The sequence below is a fragment of the Dermacentor variabilis genome, chromosome 6 (assembly GCF_050947875.1).
Source record: "Dermacentor variabilis isolate Ectoservices chromosome 6, ASM5094787v1, whole genome shotgun sequence".
NCBI classification, from domain to species: domain Eukaryota; kingdom Metazoa; phylum Arthropoda; class Arachnida; order Ixodida; family Ixodidae; genus Dermacentor; species Dermacentor variabilis.
In genome coordinates, this window is record NC_134573.1 from 118,512,673 (window position 1) to 118,528,700 (window position 16,028).

The following is a 16,028-nucleotide window of genomic DNA, read 5'->3' on the forward strand; positions in this document are numbered from 1 at the left end:
GCTGGTTTTTCAGTAACATCATCCCATTGTTGTCATCGTCATACCACCTTCTATCCGTCAATGTCATTCCTTCAGTCATTCTATTGTAATTATGTTGTCGTCATAGAATTGTGATTATGCCACCATTGCCATGCCGTCGTTGTCATTGCAGCGGCATCATAGAGTCGATACCATGCACCCATTGTCGTAGCATATTCACCATGTCATCACAGTCATTTGAGCTTCGTCATACACTCGTCGTCATCTAATCGTCCTCGTGCTGGCAGCGGCGTGCTGTCATCATATCATCGTCATTATTCAAGAATGGTCATTAAATTGTTGTCATGTCGTTATCGTCATACTGCCTTTGTTCTGTCAACACCATTGCTTCTTAATTTATAGTCATTGTGGCGTTGGCGTTATACAGTTGACCTCATACCGCCACGATCAGGGGCGACCTCGGCAACCAAGGGGCATAGCAACATGGGAGGATGCTGGGTTATGTCACACATAGCCAAAGCAACAGAAGTCTGACAATGAGAACTACAGCTGCTGAATAAGTTTGACTTCAGAAATATATTGCGTTCCTACATTGCTCGAACGCTAATTGCATGACCATAGACAGTCATCGGGAGATGAGTTCTGCCGAAATGTTTTTTCTGATAAGGTGCAAGAACACTGAGTACTTATATTTTATGCCCATAATGTCAAGCAAATTACTGGGGAAACCATGCACCGCCTAACAGGCCTTGTTATACAAGCTGAGAAAAGAAAGTAATTAAATGGAAATAACTTGCGAGGTCAATTTCTGTGTACAGACACACATCTACAAAATATTAATAGCTAGTGCAGCTTGAAACATATTTTAAAGGGACACTAAAGAGGAAAATGATTTCTTGTGCATCAGTAAATTACCTTTCTACGACACCAAAAACGCCACTCTTACCATGATAAGACGCTTGGTAAGCCAGAAAAAGTGCAAGAACGAAAGACTGGTGGTGACGCCTCCTTGAAGTTCCCGCACCTAGTCGCTGTGACGTCATGGATTTCAATGGCATCTTGTAGGAACTACTTAATTATACATTGGTACCGATTGACTACATTTTGTTCACAAGGAACCAAGTATTAAACATGGCAAGTTTCTCATACCTTTACTCAGCCAACGTGGTCCAAATGCGAAAACATAGTTTGGAGTCCCTGACGTCACACTGACATTGCGGCGTCGGAGTTTCGGTGCGAAATTCAAATACTGATACTTCGACCTTCATTTTCTTACCCGCCGTGGTTGCTCAGTGGCTATGGTGTTGGGCTGCTGAGCACGAGGTAGCGCAATCGAATCCCGGCCACGGCGGCCGCATTTCGATGGGGGCGAAATGCGAAAACACCCGTGTGCTTAGATTTAGGTGCACGTTAAAGAACCCCAGGTGGTCAAAATTTCTGGAGTCCTCCACTACGGCGTGCCTTATAATCAGAAAGTGGTTTTGGCACGTAAAACCCCAAATATTATTATTATTCATTTTCTTATCTAATAATCAAACTATTATTTTGAAATGACGGCCCGCAGGGTTCTCAAACTATGCTTTATTTGTCTAAGCTGATTTATTGTTTCCCTTTAGTGTCCCTTTAATGCATGTCCGGGCAGTCTACCACAATGTGCGGCATCCCACTGCATCAACATTGTGGGATGTCTTGCAAAAAGTTGAGGCCTAAGCAACTTTACGCCACGGGCAAGTTTGCGTACCATGCACCAAACCGTGATGCTTCCGCTTTTGCTCGTCCCGAGACTGGGACAGCGGTGCTGTGCTGCCAATCTTCAACTGTCGCGCATGTTGCAAAGCTGTCCATGTTGTGCTCATGCATTTTAACACCATGGCATTAAGAAGCCAGTGTCGCAAAAAATTCGGCGGCGGCCAGCATCTGGCGGTGGACGTTGTTTCAGCAAAAAGATTTTCGAACCACGCATACCTAGGCTGTTCATGTGATGCAAGGAATTCGCTGAACTAACTGGATTTTTCAAGCAACAATTCGTGGAAAAGTCGTAAACTACGACTTACACACAACCTACAGACATGATAGCTCTCGCATTGTAATTTGAATATGTGAGAAAACATAATTCTGTTATGCGAAAACTCAAACAAACCCCTTTGCCAGCTTTTCTACAATGCACAGACCGGAGGCGGCGTTTGGCATTTGCGCACGCCAGCGCAGAAATATCTCATAGTCCACAGAGCAGCGCACCTGCTTCCTTGAAACGATTCCAGATGGTGCTCGCCTCCGTCACATCACTGCCCACGCAAGAGGCTGCGTTTTGACCAGAAAACCTGCTTTCGTGCATAGCGTTCGCCGCGAGCGTTTCCTGGTAAACATTACGGTTACATACGCTGTAGTTGCCGGGAAGCGTGAGAAGCAGTCAGGAATCTTTTAATGCTATCGCGTTCCACTCTTAAAGGCGAAGCCTAAAAGGGTACTAAAGGTTAATATTAAGTCAACGTGGACTGTCGATATACCATCCCAGAAACCTTGAAACGCTTGTTTCATGCGAAGAAGAGACTTACTTTAAGAGAAAATGCGTTCTGAAGCGTCCGCGTACCTCTAACACCATTCAAATCGCCCGCCCTCCCATCGGGGAGTGGTGACGTCATGGTCTCGTAGTGACGTTGCGCCGTCGGTGAGTAAAACGGTGCCCGCAGACGGTGCTACAGCTTTTCTGCGCAAAACGCAAACGCGCGGCCAGAAACAGAGCCAGGACAGACCCAACAGCAGCGCGAAAGCAGTACTATGGTGGCTAGCGGAAGGGAAAGCGCACAACGATAAGCTGGTTCTTTATTTTATGACGCCAACTTTGACGCTTGTTGCAATGGACGACCCTGACGACACATTGCCTCTCGATGCTGGGGTCGGCTTCAGCGATTCAAGCAGTGATGAACGTGACCTGCTGCTGAGGGCTCGAGCTGCCGGCATCGTCGCATACTACTACGACGGCAACTGTATGTCATGGCTGTATATATTCGCACATTTGTAGCTTTTCCTTCGTGAAAACCAAATGCCGTGTCTTTGACCTGCAGTTCTTGCACTTCGGAGAATGCAGGCAAGACCGACGGAACAGTGCTACGGGAAAGCATTGCTTTGAAAGGCACTCCACATGACTTCAGTAAGTTGGCGTTGAACTCATAATCCTCTGGACGAAAGTGCAGCGAGCACACTATGCGATTTTTCGGCTCCTTGCCACCGCGCTGTGGCAGAGGTATGGCACTTAACCACTTTGAACGGAGAGGTTCACTCATTGGCGCATAGTAATAAGTAACACTGGATTCACCGCTGCAGCTGCCCTTGGCCAAGTTCCGTGGACCGTTCGCGCATCCCACGACATCACACGGATGTGGCATTCTCGCTGCTGGTTCCAAATGCAAGTTTCGCGAGCCAGTAGAACCAGCGCAGCACGATGGGATAACGAAACTGAAACTCCAAAGTGCGCGTGGTGCAGAGTCGGTCAAAAACAAAACCTATCGACCACCCATACTACTGAAGGATAAAGTCAAAATGTTATTTTTTTTCTTAGAATCGGGCAGAAGTAGTCAAGTATCATTTTCTTCCGTTTTATAACCTAATGAAATGACCTTTTTAATTCGAATAATTGAGTACTAGTGACATAAATTATGATGAGCAGTGCCTTCGTCATCGGGCTAGTACCGGAATGTCGCTGGGGGGTCTCAAATCGTGTCATGCATTTACCTCAATTTCTCTGTTACTAAAGCTCTGTTCGCGAATATATTGACGCCTTAGACGTTCTAGAGCATTACTTTATCACTTTAACTTGACTTCATAGTAACTTTTAGTGTCCCTTTAAGCGTTCTCCAAATTTTTTCACTTAATATAAGCGTAAAAAAAAAAGACTTGTGAGCTTACCTTTGCACTGTTTAATGAAATTTTGCAGAAATATCATTTTTTTGTATGGTTATAGCACTTGGCACTCTTGTGGGATTTTTAAGAAAAAGCTAAGTTGCTTCCGTCTATGGGGAAGCCGGCTGCTTCCAAGGCGGCACTAGCATAGGCTTGTGTCGCCGCCTGTCAGAAGCTGAGGAAATCAAATCGGCCATTCTGGTAGGGTTGCCACGTGGGAAGGGTGGTTGGTTTGAAGATGCCTACGCCAAAAAGTGATTGGCCACATCTAGTATGGTGACAACTCTCGCCTGCAGAATATTGCACGCCGCTGAACAACGAAAGGAGGAGCACAAAGAGGACGACGCATTGCACATGGCACTGTGTAGGTAGATGAAGGCAAACAACTGGTAGCACGAATCTTGTGCGCCAGCGTGTGCATCACAGGTTTGCGTGATCACGTAACCAGCTCTGTCTACGAAGCCTCGCATGAAGTTATGACCCTATCGTTGTTCTCTGAAATGGAAATGTGGACTGGTCGCTATAAACATTGCTCCAAAGAATTGCCTGTTGCGTGCTGAAACAACTGAGGTTCCATGACATGATGACTGGGTCATTAGCTACTTGTAACGACAGAAAAGATCCAAAATTTTTTTGTTAGTACTCCTTTAAGTTCTTGGCTGTGACTGCAAACAGTCAGCACCTATTTCAGGTGCTGTAGTGAACATCGGAAGTCAACTGGTGGGTAGTGCTCTACCTTGTGAAACCTGGTGCTACTCAAAAGTCGTTTTTTTACAGTCGAACCGAAGTTGCATTGGACACGAAAATACGTTCATTATATGTGATGTTCATTAGAGCCGAACCCACTTATAACAATCTGTTGGTTATAACGACCACATTTCAGTGCGTTTACGATTTTCCAACCATGCCTATTGAAGCCATGAACCAGTTCACTCGCTTTCAAGTCGCGCTTCCAGGGATGAGGCGCACAACATAAGCTGCATGGCATGGGGCGTGCAGTGCTGCAAAATCAGCTGCAACGACAGTGGCACTCTTGTTTTTGTGCAATTGTCCGTGCAGCACCCCTCGCATCATGCCTATTTCAACGATTTTGGAACGGCCACCCGTGTCCTTTATGGGAATGGCTGCTCAAGTGTTCCTGTTATTGCTGTTGATATCCTCGCAGCCCAAGTCAGCGAGAACGCTGCCACATCCCAGTGTTGCAAAGGTTCGGTAGTTACTGTGCCGTTATCAAGAGATCACGGTTTTGCGATGCTTCATTTATGTCCTGCCAATTAATAATAACGGTTTGCAGTGACATTCTCCCTTTCGAATACTATAGAATTTCTTTTCGCCTAAAGTGACATTGTCACAGCTTGTCACCCATTCGCCGTTGGGGCGAAGTCGTCGACAGGGTATACAAGCCGGTTGGTCGTTCTGTACTCGAGCGAACACAGCAAAGGAGTCGGAGTCGGGAGAAAGAGAGAGAAAAAAAAAAAATATTGACTGACAATGACACAGAGATTAAAAGAAACACAAAAAGCACAACTAACACATATGCACCTAATCTAGATCAATGATCAATACAAAAGAAATGCAACAAGCAAATAACAGTGGATATAAAAATTAATGCTACAAAAGAATACACTTCACGGTTGTCCACTAAACAGAGTTCAAAAGAAAACAAATGATGGCATATGCATGGCCGTGCAGCAGCAGCAATTCTATAAAGCGTGGAGTCGACGGCAGAGCTTTCCAGAAGAATTCTGGCAAGCCGATCTCGTTGCGGTGGATGTGATTGCTGGGCTGGGTTCCCCGGGAGTCGAGGTCTGACGTCTTCCGTCGAGCAGGTTGAGCTAACTTGAGGGGAACTACCGTGAACTTTGTTGCAGAAGTTGGTTTGTCATCCCTTACACCAACTAGTAACTTGCAGTTCAGACGCGGCTAGGCGGCCCAGGCGATACTGGATAGCACTAGCTCCTTGACACTTCTCAGCAGATTGTAGGCTCAGCTTCTAAACTCTAGACTGTCTAGCTCGGTCTCAAACCTGTGTTTAAATAACTTCTCCTTTCCCTAGCGCCCTGGGTTGGAGGACGGCAGATATTGGTGATGATCCGAGCATGTTTACCCAATTGTATACTGGCTCCTCCCAAGGTCTTGGACGTGCCCCTTTTAATGAGGGGCAAGGGAACGGGTGCTTCCCCCCTGCTGATAGAGTTCGTGCACTTGTATTGCACCACGCACGCACACCCTTGAGTCCGTGGCGGGCCTCTGTTGTTCGTTCATAAACATAGGAGAAACGACACCAGCTTGGCATACGGCGCTGTCGGCACACATACTGTCAGCAATTTGTGGACACGGGATTGCACACAGACATCACGTACACTGTCAGCACTTCGTGGTCACAGGATCACCCGGACACACCATACTTCTGAGTATTCGCGCACCCGCCTTCTTAGTAAGCTTCTCAATGTACGCACGGGGCAGATAATACACAGGAGTTCCTACAAAAAAACCGTCGGGACAGCATGGTCGCACCGACGACAAAAAGTCAATGATCCCTAAACCTGCTTTCGACCCTTTTTGGCCGCTTGCCCCAGTGGCCGGCAATAACCGTCTTGCTCGTCGTTTCCTGTTACTACGACCGTTTGGTGCCCATTGATTGGTGCTTGGCCAAATCGAATAATGCCGCACCGTGACAGACATAGATAATGTAATTTTACGGCTCTTGCGTGGCTGATGTGCAGTTGTGATGCTGAGACCGCAATGTCCGATACCTTTGCAGAATGGCGGCATGCTGCAGTAGTTTCTCAATTTTATGCTTCCAGCCAAGTAGAATGCTTCACTCTCTTGTGCAGAACACAGTCATGTCCCGCTGGTAGTAAAATATATCACAAGCTCTCACATAAAGAATAGCGGTTGTACTTGCAGTTTTGAAAGAGCTGTACAATGCTACCTTTCGTTCTTTAAATATACATTCTTAACGAAAATTTTCAGCTAGGTGTGAGAATGCATTGGGTGCAAAAATAACACTGAAACAGTGGTTTTTGGATCAAAGTGCTGCCGAATAGTAACTGCTGATGCCAGCTTCAGTGCGGTTAATTTTTTAGCGTTTTTAAGGGCGACCATATATAACGACCATTTTTGCGGAACTACTGAGTTTTTTATAAATGGGGTTTGACTGTATGAGCATACTCAGATATCGGAAGAAGATCGCAGTCAGGTCTTTGCAAAAGAAATGCAATTAGGGCTGCCTCTGATTGGTGAGCTAAGGGTTTCCTTCAGATTTTGATGACATGTCAACATGTTACCATGGCAACATGAGGCGTGGGGACAATAAATTACATACACATGCTCTTTACTCAGTTCAGAAGTTCAGCTTATTAAAATTGCCTTCCCGCTCCCCTCCCCCGTAAAAAAGTGGCAACATACCAGGTGTGCCCAAATATCAGTTACTTGAAAACAGTGCATGAAGCCTTACAATGAGAAGATAATTACAGAAAGAGGAATTATTTGGCTCTGCACAGTGGAGAACAGTGGCTTCAATCCCTTTTGTTCGGTTTAATCCAATCTGTTATGGTTGTTTGCCAGCGCTGTGCAAATCAACATTCCATCATAAATGAAGACATCTCACCTTATGAACTTAAAATCAACACTGGTAAAATCGCCACTGCGAAAATTTGTCTTAACTGAAGAGTACCTAAATGCGAAGCAGTTCGTTATAGGCAAGTTGATATTTAAGGGCTCTTCAGGCTTTTCTTTAGCACACGTACCCTTCGTGGAATGCATATGCATTTTATTACAATGGTTTACCTTTAGATGCAGCACACAAGGTGCAACAAACGTTGAACAGCATTAAAATTAACAGCATTAAAATTAAACAGCACATTGTTTTTGAGTGACAGTGACAAGTGACATTTGCAGGCTTTGATGTTGCCGATTTTACCTGGTATAGAAACTTGATTTCTAAGTGTTTTCGGAGGCAGAAGAGTGAACATTTACGTGAAAAAAAAAAAATTCATAAAATGTGGCACCTTTTGTGAAATAGTGAAGCAAGCCCAAATTCGTAAACTTGGCAGCGTTGGCAGGTACGCACTCGTGTATCTGTGCGGCTGTTGTCAAAAACGTGGTACTGCATACAAGCTCTTGTGTATTAAATTATGGCAACCATTTTCACTGCCTTTTCATCAGTTTTACACATTCCTTAAGGTATGCCACTCAGGGTAGTGGTTTAGTGGCATTTGGCGTCCCGCTGCTGAGCTTCAGGTTAGGTTCGATTTTTGGCCATCATAGCCGCATTGCAATGAGAATGGTACGCAAAAGTGCATTGCGCACTCGTCAAAGGGACCCAGATGGTCAAAAGTAACACGTTGTCCTTCACTACAAGCTCGTTGCTTGTTAGGCTAATTCATCTGCTCTCATTGTGCCTCCAACCAACACTGCACTGTCTCCCATTTCTTTCGGTGCAGCGAGGGAGCCTGGACAGTAGCCCGCAGGCACGTTTCCACCAGCACTGCCTCGTGTGGCTGCACCCGCACCTGCCCTGGCTGCGGCTGTTTCCCCGCCACGGGGTGATGGCCAATGCGTCAGTGTCCAAGGAGGCCACCTCCCTGTTTGCCGACCCCGCCAGCCCCGCCCGGGCGGCCCTGCAGGGGGACTGGGCGCAGGGCTTCCGCTCCCTGTACCAGCTTCTGCGCGCCCGCCAGTGCCCCTACTTCTACGTCTGTGCGCCCACGTTCACCGTCCTGTTCCGGGCTGCGGGGGTGGCTGGCCTGGCGGACCTGCACGCCCTGCTGACGCCCACTACACGAGGCCTCAGGCAGGCACTTCGTGACGAAGGTAGGTCATGATGATGGAAGCATGCTTGCAGCGAGGTCACAGAACGCTAATGTTATTGCTGTTTAGGATTTGTTGGGTTACTCTCATTTCATACATCGCAGGCATCTGCCACCAAAAGGGTAGTAGTGAGCCACATATCAAAGAAAGATAAAAGCGTCATGTACTTGGATGTTAAATTGAGTCTTATACTTTTATGAAGTAGTGTACTTGCACAAATACATTTTTTTCCAGCCCTGGAAGGCACCTCATGTTACATTCGTGTTTGGGACATGTATAATCGTAATACAGGACTTCAGGTTGGGCTAACATGAAAAAGAAGCTGTCATCAACAATCTCGTTATATCGAAGTTTAACTGTAATACCTTCTTCTTGTGAAGTGTCTTTTCTGCTACAGTACATTATGTGCTATTACTATTCCACTGAATTTAGAGCACAGTAAAATAAATTGCCGGACTATCGGTGATGATTGTTAATGTTAGAAAATAGCCTGAATGAGCTAGTGAGTGAGTGTGCAAACGAGCAAACGTTTTCTATGCTGAGTCTGACCACCAAAGAACCATCAAAATGAGCAAAGAGGCAAAGAAAGCTACTTACTTAAAGATTGGGGCATCAGCTAATCACGTGTGTTATTGCCTCGTGGTGTTCAATAGTTCACATGAGTGCTGATGGTGTTTCTACTCCTGTGTATCCTGTCATTCTGCGTTTTTTAAATAAATTTCAATTCTGGGACCTGGCGAATGTTGCATTCATAGGTCAGCAGATTAAGTGGATATTCGCTCACCGACATTTTCTTGGGCTATGTACTCACACATGTGCACTCCCCTGCATTCATCGTGCTCACCGGCACCCACTCACGCTCATGCCTGCATCCATTCACACTCGCAGTCGCCCACATTCATACTTGCGTCTACTCAAAATGACCGTCTCGGACTTCAGCTCATGCACTGAATTCTGTTCACATCACGTCCACAAATGCATCCTTTGTCACTGTCTAACACACTATCCCACGCCTGTGAAACAAGTGTGAAACAAGCGTAAGTGAATGTAATTGGGGATATGCTTACCTATGGTTCCATTTGTGACTGATGTTATGTGATCTACAGCATGCTGTCTCTCACTTGTCCTTTCAAGAAAGGAAAACTGACGCCTACACTGTTCTCACTTAGTGTTCTGGTTCTCTCTTCTCTTCTCTCTCTCCCAGGGATTACATTCAGTATGCCTCTGTGCACCAGCCAAGAGCAGATGGACGAGACAGTAGATGGTGCCTCACAGTCTCCACCTTCCGAAGCCAAGAGTGACGGGTGAGTGATTGGCCTGCATCTCGGTGCAGATAGTGTTGCTCTCGCCAAAATTAATGATACATTCCCATTTAAAACGAACTCAATGACCCCACAAAAAGCGGTGTTCTCTCAGTAGCTTGTTATACCTGAATTTGACCTTCAAAATGCACAAAAATTACTGGCTCTGAAGCTGACATAGGCAGCTATGATTCGACACCACTTTGGTCCAAAAATTTGACTTTCGGTACTATACTACGCAACTACTATCCTCACTTCGTGTAGCTGCGTAACTTGCCATCGCAATCGATGCTTCGCCTTTCGGGCAAAACTGACTTTTTATCTGAGTATACTACTTCATTGCACTCCTGTATTTTGAATATATTTGTTTTATAATTGTTTGTGTTCATCGCCTCACTTTTATGGTAATCTCATAATTAGTGGCATGGTAAAGGCCCTAGGCTGCTTCATGGTCACTTATCCAATCGAAAGATTTGGAATAAAGACCTCCAGACTAATACCATTTTATCTGAACATGTTATTTTGCTCACTTTTCTCTTAAAATAGTAGAGATGTAGAAGTTATGGCACTCTTAACATTCACAATGTGCTGCTTTTAAAGCAGATAACCCTGTGCAAGTTGCTGTATTAATAAATACTAACTCTGACGTATGTATATAAAATTTAAATGCACACAGGCTGGAACTCTTTTTGTTGTATTTACGGCCACTAGTGCACATATGCGATTTATCCTGTGGAAAGGAGATTACAGCTGAAGCATGTTTAGCAGCAGGGTATACAAAAGTAAAGTCATGCACTGTAGTTTAATGTGTGTGTCATTGACATTTGCTTTATGTTTGTGTTTACCTTTTGTACCAATGGTACTCATCACATTTGCAGTCAAGACGAGAACGTAGCAGAAGAGGAAACAGTGACGTGGTTGGAAAGCTTGGGCCTCAGCCAAGCAGATTTTCCTTCCCTCAACACGACACGGAACAAAATGTATCCTTTCAAGGGTCTTTATTGAGATGGCAATTACACGGTACTTGAAATGCATTCATGGCATCACCCCTGTCGCCATGCTGTCATAGTAGTGACGGTGCATGCGTGGCTTGCTTTTGGAGGTCTAGAAGGTTTACAGAGTTGCGAGCAGGTGCACAGTGTTGTTTGGCTGCAAGAACTGTGAAGCCAAGTAGATGCACTGACGCGCATAGCAGTGGAGCGAATGCTGAATTCCGCCTTCTGCTGCTGGTATGAGCGCTGTGAGCACGCACACTAACATTTCATACGTGGTCTCAGCGGAAAGAACAGTACGCTTCAAACTACCGACAGAGACAGTCTTCCTTTGGCCTCATCTCTCGCACCATCAAGGGTGGATGTGTTGCATACTACAAACTGCGGACGTCACATAGTGTGTAAGCACAAAGGCAGGACATGGCCGATGAGGTAGCAGACGAGGGTTTATTGGCCAGTTGCCTGCTCCTGAGCACATGTGCTACATTGATGCTGCACATGAGTGCTGTGTCAATCGGTGCTGACCAGAATTTGTTGCTCCATACTACTCCAAAACGGTCTTTCTTTCCTATATTGTGCCATTGCTGTGTGCTGATATACCGTATTTAGTACTCGAATCTAAGCCAGCCCCGACTCTTAGCTGACCCCCGAAAGTCCGAAGCCAGGAATAAAAGAAAAGGAAAAAGAACTTACTTTGAACATAGGCGGAACAAAAAAGGGAGGACGGTGTTCACAGAATGAAAACCGTATTTATTGAACATGAGCTTGCAGAGCTCATTGTACGTCATCATTGCTGTTGTGGTCTCATAAATCCCATCCTCGTTGCGGTGCACATAAAAAGCGTCTCCTGTTTGCCCCCTCCAACGACTGATGCTCTTCTCATTGATGCTGAAGCACAGCCCGGCTTAAACGTTTGAGGTTGCCCCTGCAGCTAGCACAACTTTCATTTGAAAGCGGCACTATAGTGGCATCGCCTGTTGGTGTGGTTATAATAACGCCGTGCTGCACGCCGATACGACGCAGGCACAGGGGTCAAAATGGCGACGTTGCTCACATACTTCAGTTGGCTACTGGTATAGCTAGTAGCAGTTGTGATATTGATTGTTTAGATGGTGCTAGCTATCCACCATATTTCTTAATTTAGGTTAAAAACTGCGGCCTTTCTTTATAAATCCTTGAATCTAAGCAGACCCTATAGTTTGGTATGATTATTTGAAAAAAGCTTTCGGTCTAGATTCCAATAAATACAGTGGTTTCAGCATTGTAAAAGTTGGGAAGCTCCTATACTGTATAAGATAAAGCATGATGCCGCTGCATCCATTGGGTGCATTCATTCATGACATTACATCCAGTGGTGCTGAAGAAAATGAGTAATAGCCCTGAACAACGGGACGTGACTGAGACAGACAGCGTTTCGTTTGTCTCAGTCTCGTCCTGTTGTTCAGCGCTGTGACTCGTTTTCTTCAGACATGTACCAACCAGCCCAAGTTACCACGTTATTGCACTGAGACAGCCGTTTTGACAGCAAACAGAATGCAACTCAATACTGTATTATTTTTGTGCACCAGCCATGAGGCTACAGTGGGTTAGGTGCCCGTGCTGGCTCTGTGACTCTGTGATCAATGCAGTAGTCTTGCACACTGAGGGCTGATGTATGATGGTGCACTACTTATTCCAGTTGCTTGCATGCAACTTTGTTCATTCAACCCTGTCACTTTTGTTTTCAAGACAATTTGAGGTCCTAGCCCCTTATGCTTTGTCCTGAGAGTGTGCATCAGTGATGGAATAAAGAACATTACAGGCTCTCAAAGCTGATTATGATTCACGAAACAAAATCATGGTCTCCAGAATGTCAAGCTTGCGAAGCGGTCCTGTAGTAAAGGGACACTAAAGAGAACAATACCGTATGTACTCAAATCTAGGCCAGCCCTGATACTAAGCCGACCCCCAAAAATCCGAAGCCAGGCAAAAAAAAAAAAAAAAAGCTAACCTCGAATGTAGGCCGAACAAAAAAGCGAGGGCAGCGTTCACAAAATGAAAACAGCAGTTATTGAATCATGAACATGCTGAGCTCATTCTACGTCATCATCACTGCTAGCCTCGTCACTATCTTCCTTATCGCTGTCAACTTCAATTAGTGCACTATCTTCAAACAGTAAATGCCATCCTCGTTGCAGGGCATGCAAAACGCATCTCCCATTGCCCCCTCCAGTGGCGGATGTTTTTCTCATCAATGTCGAAGTCCCGCCTGGCTTGAACGTTTGACGATGCCTCTGTGGCTGGCACAACTTTTTGCTTGAAAGTAGCACTGTAGTGGCATCGCCTGTTTCGTGCCACACGCCAATACAATAGAATAAAGAACCAGCTTGGATACGACACAGGTCAAAATGGCGACGTTGCTTGCGTACTTCATTAGGCTACCGGTGCAGCTAGTAGTGACTGCGATACCAATTTTTGTAGATGGCGCTAGCTATGCACCATATTTATGAATTTCAATTAAAAACTGGCGAGTTTCTTAAAAACATCGAATCTAAGCTGACGCTAGAGTTGGTATATGATTATTTGAAAAAAACTATTGGCCTAGATTCGAATAAGTACATTAACTTGAGCTGCATTAGTAAATTACTCCCATCTCGATACTCTCACCATGAGAAGAGGCTTGGTAAACAGAAAAAAATATTGCAGCAGATTCAACGAGTTGGAATCTGTTTACAGCAAAATTTTGTGCGAGCGCATAAAGAATTAAAACACGAGTTTATGTGCATTGAATGTCTGCACATAGGGGCACAGAAGGCTCTATTCAGGCATTGTAGAGAGGCTAATGGAATGCTGCCGCAGATGTGAGGAGGCAAACAATATCTGATAGTGGCATAAGGACCCAGCGGCGGTGACATTGCACGCGTCCTGCAATGTGATTGATTGGTTGGCCTATTCGGCGATAAAACAGCCATGCAGTGCCCATGGTCACGCAAAGCAGGCGCATTCGCAAAGGGAAGCTTCGCTTTTAATATATGGCTAGCAAGACCACCTTGGAGTTCCTGCACCAGCTTGATGTGGTGTAATGGGTTTTGAAAGGGAAAAATTGGCACCCACCTGAAGTGTAGTAGCACGAAGCTACATAGCAAACCCGTGCAGGTTTCTCGGAAAGAAAGCCTCGCAGTTGAAGAAAAATTTGTCCCGGTCAAAGACTTGAATCTGGGACCAGTGCCTCTCTGAGGCAGTTGCTTTACCATCTGAGCTAACCACTGGTTAGCCAATCGCAGAGTGAGGTCAAAGTAATCTACAACTTGAGGCACTGGGACACTGAATATGACAAATCAGCAAGGTGAAGGTACACGAAAGGAAAAAATGGGCATCCATTCAACTTGTAGCATGAAGCTACAAAGCAAACCTATATGGGTTTCTCGGAAAGAAAGCCTCGCAGTCTTATTCTGCCATCAGCTAGCCTCCTGCTTAGCTCAGATGGTAGTGACCACCCTTGAAAGGCGTTGATCCCAGTCCTGGACCAGGACACATTTTGTTTCAGCTGCGAGGTGTTCTTTCTGAGATAGCATACATATGTAAGAGATCCAGCACTGTTTACGTACAGGGCATGCACAGTGTGGAGCACGCAACGCTAATGCTAACTCCTTGCGTATGCTGCCATATGCTATACTAAAGCTGTCTACTGTGTCGCGAATGAGTATCTCAGGAGTAAATGGGAAAGCATGAGGGCATGGCATGGATGTGTATGATGAATACAAGCTCATCTGGTGAGCTGTTTCGAGAGCTAGTCTCTCCTCGACAGCTGGCATTACTTTTTTAATGTGTTGCAACGACCAGGCTTGATGTTTGCTGGCGTTTTCACGTTCACAATAGCCTTTCCTTGACGACTGTCAACCAGGCTGGATGAGAGCAGGGATGACCGCAGACCTAGGTCGCTGGTCTTTGTCGAGAGGGGAGAGACACTGGCCCTGTTCAACTTCCTTCTCAACAGCCGAGCCTGTGTCTGCCCCACGGGGCCCCTGGCCGGTGTGCCACCAACGCTCATTTCCCCTGTGGCCTTCCATGGAGCCAGTTTGCGCTCGCTTAAGGTAACTTGTGTGCAGCAATAACTACTCAGTCTGATTCAGTGCATTGTGACAGATCCTGCTATGGTGGCTTCGGTGTTCTGCTGCTAAAAATGAGGTTGTCGGTTTGGTTCTTGGTGGAAGCTGCATTCTGATTTTATCTGGTTTAGGCGCGCATTAAAGGGACTCCGAACAGATATATAAGTTGAGCTGAATTAGTGAATTACTATGTGTCCCCATTGCTGGGAAATGCACTCTCACCCTCAGAGGAAGGTGCATAAGCCTGAAAAGATGCAATGACGAAAGACTGGTGGGGACACACCGCCTTGAAGTTTCCGCACCAGCTCGCCGTGAGGTATTGGAATTAGACAGCGTCTGCTCTTGTCTAGCCACCTGCTTAGCGGTAAAGAAGGACTGCATTACATTCTGAATAAGACTTGAGAGCTTATAGCAAGTTTCGAGAACTTTGACTACATGATAGTAGCGGAAACACTAGAAAATATTTTAAATTCGTGACATTACACTGACATCACTGTGCTGGGGTTTCGGTACGAAATTCGATATAGAAATTTGGGCTTTGTTTTCTCTTCTAGTAATCGATCAATTTCTGTTAGCACAGTTGTTGAGAATAGAATTTTGGAAGAATGCATTATCAATCTAAACTGATTTAGTGTTTCTATTTAGTGTCCCTTTATAAGGAAACCCAGGTGGTCAGAATTGCTTCAGGCTGTCAGGTGATTGAAATTAAGAGGAGCTTTACTCGGGGCCTCCTATCTAAATACGAGGGTGAATCAGAAAGTCTTTGGGGTCTCCTATTTTTTATTAGCCAAGATAAGGTACATGCAGGTAATTACAAATATAGGTACTATTCTACGTACCTTACACTATCTTTCCACGTAGTCCCCACATCGACTCAGACATTTGTCCCATCGTAGCACTAAATTTCAGATGCCCCCGTGATAGCATTCGCGATGCATGTGGCCTCCCCGAAC

At 45.5% G+C, this 16,028-nt stretch overlaps 1 protein-coding gene across 2 annotated transcripts in view; it reads left to right on the top strand.

Moving 5' to 3' along the window:
* The window catches only part of hd (humpty dumpty), a 34,747-nt gene that overhangs the window by 16,229 nt on the left and 2,490 nt on the right, over positions 1-16,028 (top strand). For both annotated transcript variants that reach the window (XM_075695630.1, XM_075695629.1), the window contains exons 7-10: positions 8,328-8,697; positions 9,899-9,998; positions 10,874-10,975; positions 14,871-15,060. In XM_075695630.1, coding sequence (XP_075551745.1) covers positions 8,328-8,697; positions 9,899-9,998; positions 10,874-10,975; positions 14,871-15,060 — 762 coding nt within the window. The remainder of the gene's footprint in view (positions 1-8,327; positions 8,698-9,898; positions 9,999-10,873; positions 10,976-14,870; positions 15,061-16,028) is intronic.